This window comes from Chaetura pelagica, unplaced genomic scaffold (genome assembly GCF_000747805.2).
Source record: "Chaetura pelagica isolate M959 unplaced genomic scaffold, ChaPel_1.0 scaffold174, whole genome shotgun sequence".
NCBI classification, from domain to species: Eukaryota; Metazoa; Chordata; class Aves; order Apodiformes; family Apodidae; genus Chaetura; species Chaetura pelagica.
In genome coordinates, this window is record NW_009953722.1 from 2,619,396 (window position 1) to 2,636,763 (window position 17,368).

General features: G+C 37.7%; 1 protein-coding gene across 2 annotated transcripts in view; it reads left to right on the forward strand.

The window, feature by feature from the left end:
• The window catches only part of RNGTT (RNA guanylyltransferase and 5'-phosphatase), a 172,209-nt gene that overhangs the window by 7,126 nt on the left and 147,715 nt on the right, over positions 1 to 17,368 (forward strand). For both annotated transcript variants that reach the window (XM_010000510.1, XM_010000509.1), the window contains exons 4-7: positions 3,689 to 3,764; positions 6,456 to 6,705; positions 12,504 to 12,613; positions 13,297 to 13,398. In XM_010000510.1, the coding sequence (XP_009998812.1) occupies positions 3,689 to 3,764; positions 6,456 to 6,705; positions 12,504 to 12,613; positions 13,297 to 13,398 (538 nt within the window). The remainder of the gene's footprint in view (positions 1 to 3,688; positions 3,765 to 6,455; positions 6,706 to 12,503; positions 12,614 to 13,296; positions 13,399 to 17,368) is intronic.

Genomic DNA, 17,368 nt, shown 5'->3' on the forward strand with positions numbered 1-17,368 from the left:
GCTGCCTCTCTTATGGGGTTTTCGGCGCTCCCGATTGGCCGGTTTTATATTTCCGGGCTTTTCAGCCAATCAGACGGGACCTAGTCCCGCCCCTGCTCCCGGCCACGGTTCCTCCCCTGCAGCAGCTGCTCCCCCCCCACACACACACAGAGGGGGTTCAGCGCCGCGTGGAGACGCCATTTTAAGTCAGTTTTGTCGGCTGACTCAAAGGACATTTCATGTTCGTGTAAGGAAATACCTGGTCCTTCACACAGCTTATGGGTTAAAATTAAGGGGAAGAAAGGCCAAGGTGATGTCACAGTGGGGGTTTGCTACAGGTCGCCTGAGAAGGAGTATAATATAGATGAGGCACTATATAGACAGATGGGAGCAGCTTCACATTCACAAGCCATAGTCCTCATGGGAGACTTCAACCACCCTGACATCTGTTGAAAGAACAACTCTGCTAAACACAAACAATCGAGGAGGTTCTTAGAGTGCAAGGATGATAACTTCCTTTTCCAAATAATCAAGGAACCAACAAGGAGAGGTGCTGTGCTGGGTCTTGTCCTGACCAAGGAGGAAGGGCCGGTGAGGGATGTTAAGCTCAAGGGCAGCCTAGGTTGTAGTGACCATGAAATGGTGGAGTTCAAGATCCTTAGAGCAGCAAGGAGGGCTCTCACAACAAACTTACTACCCTTGATTTCAGAAGGGCAGACTTCAGCCTCTTCAGGGATCTGGTTAAGAGAGTGTCTTGAGATAACATCCTGCAAGGCAGAGGGGCCCATGAAATCAGGCTGATATTTAAGGATCACCTTCTCCAGGCCCACGAGCATTGCATCCCAACTAAGAGGAAGTCAAGTAGAAACTCCAAGAGGCCGACATAGATCAGTAAGCAGCTCCTAGAAAAGCTCAAACTGAAGAAGGAAACATACAGGGGGTGGAAGCTAGGGCAGATATCCTGGGAGGATTACAGAGAGGTTGTCTGAAGAGCTAGGGATCAGGTTAGGAGAGCCAAATCCCTGCTAGGAATGAATCTTGCCAGGGATATTAAGAACAATAAGAAAAGCTTCTTTAGGTATGTTGGAGAGAAAAGGACAACCAAGGAGAGTGTAGGCCCTATCCTGAAGGAAACGGGTAAGGTAGCAACACAGGATATTGAGAAGGCTGAGGTCCTCAATGAATTCTTTGCTTCAGTCTCCTCTGGCAAGTACTCCAACTTCAACACAAAGGCCACAGAAGGTGAAAGCAGGAACTGGGAGAATGAATTACCCCCCACTGTAGGTGTAGAGCAGGTTTGTGACCATCTGAAGAACCTAAAGGTGCATAGATCTATGGGACCTGATGGGATTCACCCATGGGTCCTGAGGGAGCTGGCAGATGAAATTGCTAAGCCTCTGTCTATCATATTTGAGAGGTCATGGCAGTCTGGTGAGGTTCCCACTGGTTAGAAAAAAGGGAACATAGCCTCTATTTTTAAAAAGGGGAGAAAGGAAAACCCAGGGAACTACAGGCTGGTCAGTCTCACCTCTGTGCCTAGCAAGGTCATGGAGCAGATCCTCCTGGAAAGTCTGCTAAGGCACATAGAAAATAGGTGATAGGTGACATCCCACATGGCTTCAATGAGGGCAAGTCATGCCTGACCAATCTGGTGGCCTTCTACAACAAGGCTACAGAGATGATGGATGGTGGCCGAGCAACTCATGTCATCTACCTGGATTTGTGCAAGGTGTTTGACACTGTCCCACATGACATCCTGGTCTCCAAACTGACAAGGAATGGATTTGACAGCTGGACCACTCAGTGGCTAAGTAATTGGCTGGATGGCCCCACCCAGAGAGTTGTGGTCAATGGCTCAATGTCCAAGTGGAGGCAGGTGACAAGTAGTGTCCCTCAGGGGTCAGTATTGGAACCAGTGCTTGTGTTGAGTAAGCTTTTAAATAACGTGGCTTTGGGGTTTTCCATTTCCCTTCCATGAATTATTGAAAAGTTGTTTCAGGTTTCCTCTGCCAGAGCATCAGGAGGACTGGTGTGGAGCATGTTTTTATCAAAGGTGAAGGTAGTGTGCAGCAGTGATAGTACTGCACCCTGTGTGATCTTTCCCTTCCAAGCCATTGGTCTCATCACTGAAATGCTTCTTATCTTTGCCATGTGTATAAAATTATTGACTTAACCTTCTTGGTAGCAGTAACAGCTGCAGGACTTACTGATAGCAGTTGTGTGCCATTTCATTTGCATTGTCAAGATTAGATACGAAGAGAGACTGAAATGGGAATGATAAGTGAACACAATTTTCTATTCAGCTAGAACAATATGGGATGGAAACTTTATTTTTGCAGCTTGAAGAACTGGAATGTGCCTGCCAACCTTAAGGGAACCAAATGCAAAAAAAATTGCTTAAGCAGAAAACAAAGGAGAAGTGATTGCGGGGAAAAAATTCTCTAAGGAAGCTAAAATTAATTTTATTTGATGCAGGTTACACAGTTTTTAATAGTATTAAATAGTTAGAATGAGTGAATCTGGGAAATTCATAGTAGTTTTTGCTGTGCTTTATGGAGAAGGGAAGCTTGGTGGGGTGAGCACAAAACCCAACCCTGACACAGTTGGGGTGTGTTTCTGTTTACCTGTATAAAGTTTCTGGGTTTTACCAGTCTCCTCTTTGTAGGCATTTTTTGGATCTCCAGTAAAAAAACCCAACAAACCAAAACAAAAAAAACTTGCAGCGTAGGGAAGCATGTAGAAGAAAAGATAGATACTCACATATTGTCTGAATAAGCATCAAGTCAATTGTTGCTAAAATAACTTTACTAACTATGGCAGAGAAGTAAGGAAATCAGTAAAAGCTTAAATTACTTGCTTCATGGTCACAACTGAAAACTATGTTAATATTAAGTATGATTGTGTTTGGTTTTAGTGGAAAATTTAATACTCTGATATTTAAAATGCAGTGTGAGGAAGAGGCAAAATCTTGCCTGAATCCTTCACAGCATTTTTAGCAGCACACATTTTCAGGCTGATTTACTTATCACTAGATGGTGCTGCTGCCTTGAGAGGGAAAAACTCATTTCACTCTTCCACTCCTGTCACTGGGAAATGAATTCAGTAAAATAGAGGCTGAAGACTTAATTATTTTTTTTTACTTACATTGATAAGTAATTCTACATGATTGTACTGTTGTGTAGTTTTCTCTTTGTAGTAGTTTTTCAAAATGAGTCTGGTCTTGGCATGGTAATAGAAAATTTGAAATAGGATTGTGCTTTATTGACACTGCTTTCAAGTTTGAGGTGTGGTAATCTGGATAGGACTTTTAAGCCTGATGGTGTGAAATGAATGTAATGCCTGTTGAACCCACTAAAAGCACAATTATTGAATTTGATTGTATTGTCTTTTGATAAGCATTTGAGCAGTCATAAGAAATACTTTGAATCTTACCTGTATTAGCCATATTACAGTTGCATTAAGTTTGTGATCTTGAGTTGAGATAAACGGAAGTATTCTATACTCTTGTTGCTAATAATTTGCAGAAAGAATATAGTAAATTCTTTTTCAGGTTCATATGCCTTACCTTTTCTGGGCTGCCTTGGTGGGAATGGAGTGGACTCTTTAACGTTACTGATGACAGTAGAAGGATCCAAAAACACACTTGTGAGATTAAAGCTGTTTATTAAACTACTTGTAAATAATTATACCCTTTTCTTTTCTTGCATAGGTGTCCATTGCACACATGGTTTCAACAGAACTGGATTTCTTATCTGTGCCTTTCTGGTTGAGAAGCTGGACTGGAGGTAACTTTGAATGTTAATTCCTAGAGATTTGTGGAGAGTGACCAAAGGCATATTCTGTATGTTTTACTTGTTTTCCTGACATCTATCCTAATATATTCACTGATCCTTATTTTAAAGCTGCCTACTGATCTTGAGCAAATAACCTATATTAACATTATTTATATAATCCCTTGGTATCTTAGCCTGTTTCAGTCAAGCTTTCCAGGTAGAATAAAGTCCTGTAGAATAAAAGCCAGCTGTACCTGCTGTGTGTTGGCTTTTAGGAATACGTATGTTGTATTTTTCTCTTCCCTGGGAAATGTCCCATAGATTAGCTAGAGCAGCAACAGTGACATAGTTGCTTCTGAAGTGCTGGGGGGAGACAAAGTCTTTGTTTCCAGCAGCTTGTTTGGTTAAAGCCTACAACATGCTTCTATATGGACTCACCTGGCTTTTTTATGATTAAAAAATGCTGGTGCCTTCATAGAGTAATGATATTTTTCTAATAACATTAGTGTACCAAAAAAATTGCCTGTACAGTGCTGGTGGGCATGACTTCTGCATGCTTGGTACTATTCACAAAACACTGTTTCATTGCTGATGGGGTCCCATGCAAGGCATGTTTTTTAACAAGCCCCTTAAGCATTCTGATGACATTTCTTGTATGGTCCTTTAAATGAAGAAAATTCTACTCCTGTTGAAGCATTTTCTTAAGACTGGACATACAGTTATTTGATGCTCAGCATGTATGTACAAGCTGTTTGCTAAAACTAGGTCATTGTTCTCTGTTAGTAAATTTGGAATAAAGACATTGGAGTAATGGAGACAGAACACTATTAGTAGTGGGTGGCTGAATCCTGGCAGAATCTTAGCTGAGTATAGGAAGTAGACACAAACACAAATGTCTGTAGTTATCTCGAGTTATTCCTATGAACTATCAAATTTGTATGCTTTTAATCTAACAATTTTAAAGCAGCATGCAATAATCAGACTCAGAATTGATCCTTTGTTCTGAAGAGGAGATGCACCTGAAACCATCTAAATCTCCTGTTTTTATGCAGCCTCTTTATTTTAAAACTTCTATGGGAAAAGCCTTAAAACTTAACAGCCATGTCTTTTTTTTTTTCCTTTTTTTCTTTTCCTCCCTTTCTTTCTTTATTTCTTCATTTGGTAATTCTTCATAGGTAATTGTATCAAGTTTGTTAATCTCATTCAGATTTATTTATTTTGTAACAGAACACCCAGATATCACCTGGTAGGGAAAAATGGCCACATCTATTCTGCATTGGTGAGGCCACATCTGGAGTATTGTGTCCAGTTCTGGGCCCCTCAGTTCAAGAAGGACAGGGAACTGCTTGAAAGAGTCCAGCGCAGAGCTACGAAGATGATTAAGGGAGTGGAACATCTCCCTTATGAGGAAAGGCTGAGGGAGCTGGGTCCATATTGTATCAAGATAAATGCAAGTTGCTATATCATCCCTCAAAATAAGGCACTGTTATTTATTTGCTGATGAGGAAATAAGATTTTCCTGATGGGAAAAATCCATCCATATTCATACCTTAATCATATGATATAGGAATGCTGCTGATGTATTGCAAGTACTGAGATGTATTTTATAGTTAGTTTAAAGGAAGATGATCCAGACTGGAAGCTCTTCAGCTAGAGATCAGATACCCTACTCAGTTCTCTTTTTCACAATTCGTTTTTCCCAAAGACTGCTACATTTCTAGATCTTGAATATATGTTTCTTTCAGCTAGGTTACTGTGGTTGAAATCTGTGCTGCCTCTTTTGCCTTTCATTGCCATCTATTCCAGAACAGTATAGAGTTCTGATATTATCAAAAACAAATGTAAGTGTGATAGTGATAGTCTGACTCTGGAAAATGTTTTGTTTTCTACTTACCAGACAAAAAAGAGCCTTTTTATTTAAATTTTTTTTTCTATTTAAGCTCTTTGTTTTCCTCATTCCAGTGGCAGGGTATTTTCTTACCTGAAAAAAATGATTTTCACAGCATGTAATATGTTTTTTTTTTTGTTCCAGCTTTGAGATATGTGCTTGTCAAGAAGCTTAAGAAGGACAATGTACCTTTTGTGATTTCTCCTCACTTACATCTAGCAAGATTTCTAAATGTTGATAAATGGAGCATTACTGTTCCTTGTAGCCATGAAAAACTGAAGACAGAATTATGTCCAGTATTTTCTGTTGAACATTCCAAAAGATGAGGATGCTTTTTCTCAGTGTAATGATAAGATCTCTAAAGAAGGAAAGAGTTTTTAGAGGAGGAAATGTATCCATATTTGAATTTGAACACTTGCATTTTTCTTCATTTAGATTGTTAATCTTTTTCTGTGGTCTTTTTTGTCTTCCTTCAGTCCTTAAGGATTTACTGAAATGTGACTCCTTCCCTTTCTGTAGCAATAATAGGAGTTTTACCTAGGTGGCCACTGTTAGCTACGAGAAGGAGATGAAGCAGTGCAAGTTACTTCTGTAAACACACACTGCACCTACATGCTTATGCAGAATCTTGTGCACGTTCAACTGTTGCCAAGCTGATCTAAGCTGATGTTTCAAGTATAATGAATGTTTTTGCAATTACTAGCTTGGAATTTGTCTTGATTCTCAGTCCTAACAATCTTATATTTGGTAAGGCGTAACATAACTAAAACATGTACATTGAGAATCCAGAGTAATTTTCAATTTTTCTTTGACAGTATTGAGGCTGCTGTGGCTACTTTTGCTCAGGCTAGACCACCAGGTATTTACAAAGGTGACTATTTGAAGGAATTGTTTCGTCGTTACGGAGATGAAGATGATGCACCGTCACCACCGGAGCTACCAGAGTGGTGCTTTGATGAAGATGAAGAGGAGGATGATGATAATGGTAAAATGGGAGGCCAAGAAACAGAACCTGGGTCATCAAGCTCTTCCTTTGGCAAGAGGAGAAAAGAACGCCTAAAACTGGTATTTTTTTTATTAAGAACTTAATATTTTAGTTGTTGAAGTGAATTTCATAAACTCATAGTCATCAATTACTGCATAATACATGCTATACAAGGGTCAGTGCTCTGGCAAATGAGGACTGGTAAGTATTGTCTCTAGCCAGTAAAATACTCTTACTTTCAGAAATTTTGGAGGATCCAAAAGCAGATTAGCAAAGCCAATATAAGCTGAAAAACCCCAAGGCAGCTTTGAAATTACGTTTTCTTCAAAGCTGTTTTAACTGTATAATGATAAGAAATATGGCTGACCACTTATTGTGATTATTTTGACATACAACTGCATAATTCTGATGAAATAAATTGCTGTAGTTACCATATTACAGAACTAATACTCAAAGATAAAAAATACATGTATACTGTTAGGACTAACAGCTCAGTTGTCTCCAAATTCCTGACTCTTTTTTTTATTTGCAGATAAAGTAGGAGAGAATGTTGCTGTGTGTGCAAAGATAGTTTTAGTTCTTGTTGCAAAAAAAATTGAATTTAATTATTTTACTTGTCTGCTGAGGTGTGTTTGTTTGCAAACACTTGGAAATCCTCATGTGAAATAATGCTGCAAAAATGCATATTGTTGTTATTGCAGCTGCTCAACATGTTTTACAAATGGAGTAGGGAAGAAATTAGCCTGAAAAGGATACAGAATCTAATACAAAGAAACCAGATGAACTTTGAAAACTTTAAAATAGTCTATCAGCTGAAATAAAAAATTGCCCATACTGTTAAAATCCCTGTAGAAAAAAAAAAAAACAACTCTGAAAAATTAATAGTAAAAATATATTCAGGGATATAGCCACTACCTTTCTTAGTCTTGTAGTAAAAACATTGTTATCTAAAAAGATTTATTTGGGCTGGAACCTCAAAACTGTTTTTTTGACTTGCCTTTTGCAAGGCATTAGCAACTGAGGTGTGGTGGGGAGGTTAAGTGATGATCTGTTTTCAGGAAGTGTAAAACGAAACTGTTCTGTCTAATGGGAATCAGGTCACTGGCTTCCCAGGCTTTTTCTGATCTGCCACCGTAATTTTTTTGAAAGCTGGAAGCTAAATTATACGAATAAGCATATTAATAACTAAAAGTTAATAATGAGCTAGAGAATTTATGAAAGAAAGAATAATCTAGTTAATATGCATATTCGTATAATTCAGTTTTGCAGCTCTGGAGGAACATTCTTTGACATGAAGAGGAGGAATGGGGAGGATTCTTTACCGTGGTTCTTGGCTGGCAGATTGGACTGCTTCTTTACTCAGTAGAGATGGATAAAATCTGTTTGTGGTTCCTTGTAAATATGCGATCTACAGGGGGAATGTTTATCAGGTAAATAACTCTTGCTCAGATTTTCTTATTTCACTTCCTCACATGCTACACAGGAAATCTGAACACATTTGGAGTTTATCAGTGTGTGTCATAATGATTGTAACATTGGAGCAACAATGTTAACTGACACTCAGAATCTTGCTGCAGGAAAAATAATCTTCTGGGAAAAAATACTTGATTTTGCAAATAGGACAAAAGTTTCAATCTGCAGAACCTTCAAACTTTTCATGGGTCAGCTGGATCTTTTACTGTTTATTAAGGAATGCCATCTGTTCTATTCCCATGTCAGCTGCATGTTTCTCAGGCATTACAGGGTGTATTACATAGTGCTTCTAAAATGGATGGTTACATCTCAAACTGTCTGGAAAAGATGGTAGCTGTTAATTATTTTCTTCATGATTTTGAGTGCAGGTGTCTTGTGGTTATCTGCAAGACAGAGGGAAACAATTAAACTCATGGTTGACATGGTTAGTGAGGGTAATATTTATTATTTAACTTTCAAATACATTTATTCTATGCATTAGTGACTTTAGTATTTTCTGCTTTTTTTGCCAAAGTTTAATCCCTGTACTCACAATTTTGCCCTTTGGTGTCTTGATGAATATAGGAAAAAGACTTTTCTGATATTGCAGGAGCATTAAATATACTTGCATATGGATGTAATTTTCTTTTAGCTTTCTCTTTTTCCATATTAAATGCCAGTTTGCTCACTTTTTCCCTGTATTCCATTTTTCATACTGCTGACCATTCTTGTGATTCTTTTTATTCAGTCATGGTGACTTGTGTTTTTCTGAGACTGTGGTGCCAATAATTGAGCACCAGCCTCTGGTTGGGCCCACACTAATGCTTAATAGGGAGGAACTAATTTCATGTGTCTTAAGGCTAATACTTCTGTTTATATATGTCATGATAATAGCCTTTTACAAGACAGAATAATACTAATTCAGTTTTGGTCTCTTGCTGCTTCCGTATCTTTTTCCCTAATTATCTACCAGTGTGTGTTTGTATAACTGCTAATTCCTTATTAAATGTGGAACTTTCTTTATACTGAATTACAGTGTTTTTTTCAGCCCATTTGTAAAATTAAGGTTAACGCTGAATTCTTAAGCTACCATCACAGTGTGTATCCCTGTTACTAAATTCATGGATGTCACAAAAATAGGAAATTCAGGGAAAGTAAAAGAATTCTCTTAAACCTAAACCAGACCCCGTAGATACTCCTAAATATAATCTTCCATTTAATTATTGAACCATTAACTCTGAACCTGGTTTTGAAACAGGTTGCTCTTCTGTTCTGTTGAAGTTGTGTCTCCCTCCCCCATGTTTTCTGAGTTCCTCTATGAGAGCAAGACAAGCAAAGACAAAAGACTAGCAAAGGCCAAAGCCAGCATCAAAAGATGTGATTTTTTTTTCCTGCTTCTCCCAATTCTGTGAAGCCTGTTTCAGCACCAAAACCAGATGATTAGTTGAACACTGTTTTTCCTGATTGACAGTGTGATTTTGTTCGATCTTCTTTGCTTCTACATGCCTACAGGTCTTGTATTTCTAGGTATTAAATCTTCAGCTGATCAGTGTAGCTCCCTAGCTCTCCCTCTGCTTTAGAAGATGCAGACTTTCTCCCTTCCTGACATATTTTGGGATGTTTCTTGTCCCCTGGAAGGCACTCTCTGAGCATGCTGGCAGTCAGTCAAGCCTGAGTAGCTGAAGGTGGCTCTTCCCCAGGCTTGGTGATAGCCATTAGGGTCAGGGAGGTGTGTGTTTAGGGCTATTCCCACTTACCCACTCCTCCAGATGGTGTTTAGGATCTGAAACAACACAAGATGATACATGTTACTACTTCTCCTTCAGCTTAAGTGAAGAGACATGGTGGCAAGTGGAGAAAGCTTGATTAGTACAGATGGTGTGAAGGTTGTGCCGAGTGTGAAGCCTAAGTGCACGTAGTTACCTTGGATTCATTGGAGCTTAAAACTCTTAACTTCATAGCAGCACTTGAGGTGCTCCTGCTGAGCTGAGTGCACTGGCACCTCTGCACCATATTTCCTTGGGGGGTTGTTACCTCAACAGTGGTGCAGATAGTGCATGGATCTGGCTCAGTTTTGGCTCCTTATCCAGAGAAATGTCCTCAGGGCTGAGTTAGCCAAGCACAAATGCCCAAGTGAATCACCTTGTTTTCATAGTTAATTGACCAGAGACACTTTCAAATGGCAGGCACTGATTTCATGTTTATGACTTTCTGATTTCTGGAAAATCTTTCCTGTTGCCTGCCTTTTCCTTTAATCTTAGCAGTTGTATTGCTGACATGCTCTGCCATTACTCTTGAGAAGCAAGGCACAACCAATCTTCCTTTAATTCATGGTGCTCTCAACCACTTACTCAGAATTCAGACAACATGCTGACCAGGCATGTGTGGCTGTCTGACCCCTCCCCCAGTCACCTCTGTACTGTTGCACCCATGGGTGCCCACAGAAATAATATGGCATAAGTGTTGCACTGAAAGGCAGGGGAGCTTAAGGTTATGAACCTTATATTTCTTCAGGATGTACTATTCTCAGAATACGAATTGGTGGTGCAACTGAGCCAATTTTCAGTAAATGAAGGATGAAAACCACCATCCTGCTTTTCCTTCACTCCCTGTGTTCCTTTTGCTTCCCTTGTGCAGGCACTAGTGCTGACTTATCCCATGGTGAGCTAGTTTTAGTTACTAATTTGGCAAAAAATTACTAATTTATGATGTTATTTTTGCCAGCCTAGTTTGTAGACTTGCTCAAGAGTAGAACAAATGAGTTGTATGGTGTGTGGAAAGAGCAAAAAGGCTCCTTTCATCAGTATCATGCACCTAGATTTGTTAAGACAAGTTTCAGGCATTGTAGAAAACAGATACAAAATACTGGTGTCTTCATCTGCAGGATTCATAGCCCAACAGGTGAAGCTTCATGCTCTGGTCCTTCTTAGTCTGCATTGAGAAATTATTTGAGGTGCTGTTGAAGTAAGTCTGCTCAGTTTGGGATCTCTATACTAACCTTAATTATGTATCTTTGTACATCTGAAGGCTTTAATGTGTTCTGTTGTTCAAAATTTGTTTTTATTCCACTTGGTGTCAAACTTTCTCAGGAATATACAAGTTAATTTGAAGTTTTATTTTCAATATTCTTTTATTGATCTCTACTTTGGCTTTTCTGTAACATCCAGGGTAACACCTCCACTTTAGTAACCTGATTTAGATTGAGAATTGTCAATGTCTATTTTTATACAACTACTTTGTTACAAACCAGCTCTTTGTGTTTTCTATTTTATAAAGAAATCTATCCTAGATCAACAGAGAATCCTCAAAGTTTGATGGTGCATAAGTATATTAATTCTTTACATTTTTTCCTGAGTTCTGAGTCATATAAGGTGGTACATCACTCAGGTAGAGGTGGAATCTGTATAACTGAACTTCTTGTACTGGAATTGCTATCTAGGTCTGATAAAATTAACAGAATTAATTTAAAACATGAATCTCAAAGATTTGCAGGGAGAAAAGTAGAACTTAAAATCTTCATCCACTGAGATGTTTGTTTTAAAAAAAATACACACCAAAAACCTTGTGTAAAGATGTTTCCCAATGACTTTAATGCACTAATTCCCAAGCTGCTTAGGTTTATCTCACGTTAGAGCTCTAGTGTTAGTGAAAAGCTTTTAGTTCCCATGAATCACTAAAAGCATGGAATTGTTGGTCTACCAGTACTATTTATGTATTTAAAAAATATTCAACATTTGATAGGTAAATTTTGACCTTAGTTTCCAGCTTACTTATTTTGAGGTCATACTTTTTGACATACTTAAAAGTAGTGTCACAAAGGTTTGTGCCAGAAAGTGTGTTGTGACCTTTCCTGTTCAGTGATTTCCTCCAGGCTTGCAATACTGTTTAAGTTCAGATTCTCATCCACAAATAGATGTCTTACACTACCTTAGTATTATGTAATATTTAGTGTACTAAAGATGATTAATTTGATCCCTGAAAATGCTGTATGTGACCAATGTACTATTAAATTCTTGAAACTAGTGTACATTCTTTTAAAAGAAAAACACTTTTGTTACAAACGAAAAATGAATTTGACTGATGCTGGAGCTTGCTGTGGGAACTTTCTTGAGAGGATTAGCTGAATAGTGCTTATCACTTACCATTTACCTTCTTCTAAATTAAAAAATTATTTATTTTTTTTTCCCCCTCATAAAGAACTCTTTTCAGTTCCTGAGTTCATAGTATGGATCACCAGTGATTTTACTGGCAAAGCTCAGCTGATGTATTTTGGTATTAAATTAAATGTTCCTTAGAGATTTATTCCTAAGGTAGTATTGCTTTTAAGGGTCATGTTGTAAAAACAGTCTTAATCTTGTATTGACATGTTCTGATCTGCTTTTATGAAGACTGAAATACTAATTTTATATAATTTTTTTTTATATAGGGTGCAATTTTTTTGGAAGGAATAACAGTTAAATGTGTGACGCAGGTGACAACACAACCAAAGCTGGGAGGAATACAGCAAAAATGTCAGCAGTTCTGTGGATGGGAAGGGTATGAGAACATTTAGAACATTTGTATTTATACTGTCTAGAAATAAGTGTAGTGTTTTTAGTTTTGCAGAAGGAAATTGCTTATTGTAAAAGTGAATTGCTTTTCCACTGAGGTGAGAAAATGTATTCACGTGAATTGTTGCCTTCCAAATTCCAGATGTGGTTTAGTCCAGGTGTTTGTGTAAAATCCAGTGCTTGCTTGAGCAGTAAACTTATTTATACAACTGCTGTTAGGCTCCAGTATTGAGGTGTAATACTCATTTGTATAGCCAACTTGAAACTTGTGTGTAATGTTAATGAGAATGTTGATTTTAATGTCTCCGATTCTGAACACCTCCTCCCTAAAGCTAATGATCCAGAGAGTTACTTGCAGTGCTTCCTAACTTGCTGGTTATTACAGTTCCTGTAGTACTTATAATTTTGAATTCAGGTATCTCTTCTTCTGAAGTTAAAACTTCAAAGTCCCACATAATTGAGTATTTTGTCATAAGCAAATACCCTTGTATTTGATTCCTCTTGCAAAAGACCTTACTGGAGAAGATCTTCTAAACCAAAGTTAACCTTGTGGCAAGTCTGGTGTGACAAGGTGTGACTTCTAATGTAAAAAATGCATTGCCCCGTGTGACTATTTATTACAGCACATTAGTAAAAATGGTTCTTTTGTTTTTTTTTTTTTTTTTTTAGGTCTGGATTCCCTGGAGCACAGCCTGTCTCCATGGACAAGCAAAATATTAAATTTTTGGAGCAGAAGCCATACAAAGTTAGCTGGAAAGCAGACGGCACTCGGTAAGTTAATCTTAAATGAAAAAGGAACACCCAGTAAATTGGGTATGTGGTTTGTATTTTCTCAAGGGAGTGAATTCACTTGAACAAGGGGCAAAGCATAACAAAACTGACTAAAAAAATTCATTGTTTGCTGTCTTGGTACCCAACGCTGAAATTTGAGGCCAAGTTTCTTTTCAGCAGCTGTTCTGCAGACTGACTGTTAAATGTATGTACTTTTATTCTTTTCCATAACATTTGCCTGTCTGTCAGTTGAGACTTGCCATCAAGGTCTTAGAATATCTTAGATAAAAGTAAGAGTTTGTTAAGCTGAATAATTTGTCTTTAAAAGCTAAATAAAAACTACTAATTGATCCTTCAGAAGCTGGCTACTATTAGAAATTTCATAGGTGTTTTTTATTCGTACTGTATCCTTAGTGCAAATTTGTGGTTCTGGCCAGACAAGGAGTGAATAGTTTCATCTTCCCTCACCAGTTCTCTTACATTCATTGAAGAGGTGACTTTTTTCTAATTACAAACTACAACCCAATGGGATCGTTGTGTTGAACCTCTTTAGTGTTAACTTCTGTTGTGAAATCCATGCTTGTATTTAATATCTCCATTATTCTCAAGCTAGCATTTCAAAGTAAGAGAAATGCCATACAGCATCAAATACAGAATGGCAAAGCACTTTTTTATCTGATTATAACTGGTTTGGTTAAGTCACAACTTCATGAAACTCAGTTATCTAAACATCTGCATCTGGTATCACGGGGTATTCTTTGTCTCTTATGAAAAAGCCACGTGGCACAGAGTCTCTTGCCTCTACAGCCAGCAGCTTGGATGAGGTGTAGAAAGCATTTGCTATTCACATTGAAATAAAGGCCCACTGAGGTACCCCCTTTTCCTTGGACTCTTGCTGAGAGGTACTGTGGCTCTTCATACAAACCAGTCTTTCTTGAATAAAATTCCAAACCTCCAAAATTGTACTTATTTTTATAGAACTGAACATTTTAATAGGTTGGAACAGTTGTGAAATTATGGCCGTTTTCTTGAGGTTTTGAAATAACTGACAAGGACTGATACTCTAATCTTTTGTTTTTCTTCAGTGTTTCTGGATTAAAAACTAAAATGAAGAATCCCAGATTTGAATGGAAATGGTTTTAACCTATGCTACTCATTGCATTCAGATCACAATCTTTCTTTTCATTGTGGCTGCTATCTTAGGGTAATTAATAATAGTCAGTAGTGTCTTAGTAACAGGAAGAATTGAAATTGTGTGACACATCTCATTAATTTCAATAGCTTAATTCTTTGCATACAGTAGCATTTAAGCAGCTGCAGTCTGTGCTAAGTGGAATAACTTTAGTTGTTAATAACTTAGAAAAATGAGTAGATTTTTAACTTGCTTTGACTTGATCAGAAAAGGTGCAGTAACAATGAATACAAACATGGTAAGAGGACTGTTTCATTTGTGCAGAGTGCTTTAAAATAGCAAAAGAGTTCAGTGTTCACACATGTAGAAGGCCTCAGTTATGTGGAGGAAATTTGTTTTCAAAAACAAGGGGCAAGAATTTTTGTTTTCAGACTGGTGAAGTTAAAATACGGTTTGTATCTAGGTATGGGCAAAAGAAGCTTTCTTTTGGCAGTGCAGTGGAAAGCATTCTCCTTTTCATGTGCTGGGACAACAACGTAAAGTTTTAATACTAAGTAAGGAAGCAGTGCCGGCTGTCCTCTAAAGTTGTTCCTTCATTCTCTATTTTAGAATCATAGAATCATTGAGGTTGGAAAAGACCTCTAAGATTATCAAGTCCAACTGTCAGCCCAACACCACCATGCTCACTAAACTAAGTCCTGAAGTGCTACAACAAGATGTTATTTGAACACCTCCAGGGATGGTGACACCACCACTTCCCTGGGCAACCTGCTAGGCTTTTTGTTAGTTTGTTATCTTTAGTAAAAAAATGGAGTATCCAAGATAATGAAAAGCCTGGAAAGTACAGGGAATTGGGTGTCTCATGAGAATTACCAAGTGGCTCTGCATGCAGTCAGTCAGAATTCAGCACAATTCAGCCAGAACTAAGATGTCTCCAGTACAAAAAAAATCCCTCAGGTGTCTCTCATCTGTGGAGTTAGTACTCAGACGTTTATTAGCTTGAGCAGAGCATGTTGTGAAAACACAAGGTAAGCTTTCACTCAGCATGGCATCCAGGCATTAATGAAGGGGTGGGAACAGCTGGTTTGCTGACACTGGCTAGCTGTGTGCACAGGCACCTGGTTGGGATGTGAGGTGACAAGGGACATGGTGCTGGGAGTTGCAGGCTCATTCTCAGAGCAGTACAGTGCTCTCAGAAGCTGCTGAGCAGAAACAAGTGAACTTGGCCGATTGAACCGGTCATGCAAAGAGCCAGGTGGGGGTCTTTGCATTTATTATGCTTTTAATCCATGTTCCAGACATATTGCCAGTGAACATGACTTGTATAACTATGAAAACATATTTACAAAGTATTCATGTCCTGTGCAGCTCAGATGTTGGCAATCCTTGCCTTTTTTTCACAGCTTAGTCCTTTGGGAAGCCTTTGTTTAAGGTATTGGTTTACATTAGTGTTTTAGTATGCATTAAAGATGGTTTATGGAAATGTTTTAATGTAATTTAAGCCTATTGCTTCAAGAACTAGCAATAGCAGAAAATAATTATGTTTTAAAAATAATTTCATTATAGAAGACCATTTAGTATTAAAAGAAAAAATGACTTCATCTGCAGTGTCTCCAGTGTGTATTGTCATTGAAGAATAAGCTGTTCAAAATGATGGGTCATTAGCTAATACAGGTTCATAAGTCTTAGAGCAAATACTAAGATGCTGTAAAATCACAATTCTTGCTGTTCCATAGGTTTGCACGCTATTTTTCCACATTTTTTTAGTTTATATTTAATATGATGAGTCTTTTCTTTGTCCTATCTTAAATTATTAATTTAGAAAATTGAAGTCTTGTGGAATATTCTTATTTCCTAACTCAAATATACCATATTCTGAATTCTGATTAGTAGAATAATTATATAGAAAACAGTAGTGCACCTGAAAGGTGAATTTTGTGAAGGAAATAGAGATTCTTACAGGAATTTTCAGTGTTTTGGACATGCTGTCTTGTGTTTTTAGAGTTCTAGAATGCTGACAACACAGAATGGATGAAGACTAAAACAGGGGGAACTAAATAGTTATTTTACATTTTCTTAAAGCGTAATAACTTGTAGTTGCTTATGGAGATACACAGACTGATAGATATATTCAGAATTAAAAATGGTGCTACAAAGATCCAGTATTAATGAACTTCAGCTAAAGGAATGTTGTGAAAGAGAGATTAAAGATGAAAACCTGAGCTCTTATTTGGACATTGAGACGCTGTGCGTGATAGTTACCCTAATCAACAAATGAAAATGACTGTAGCATTTTTTACATTGGACGTGCTTCTAATTATTTTGTTGTTCTCCAATGATCTCCAGACTCCATATGCAATTAAACAGATTTTCATTAATTATTCTGAATGCTTGTTTTAGACAAGCATGACCTTCCTGAATTTAATATTAAGATATCAATTAGTGGAGATCCATTTATGGATCCTCTGCTTACGTTATCTGGAGATGAAACCCCTGTCATCAAATACCTCTGAAGCTATTCTATTAAGTGTGGTTTAGATGCAGGATTTTTCTATTACAGTATTATTTAGCTTGCATACTCTTTTCTTTTGTTTTCTCTCTCTTTGCATAAAAAAGCACTGCTGTTTTATTGACCTGATTAGACTTGGAGAAAAGCAGATGCTATTAATGACTTCATACTGTATTTTCTCAAATAAAACAGTCTCATCTCAGTTCATAGCAATATTTGCTCAACTTTGCCAAACTTCTGTAATTTCACAGTTACTAAATATCTGCATTTTATTCCTGCACCAGTAGTTTTCTCTAGAGGTGTCATTTCTGAAGCCTTTATTTGTAGAT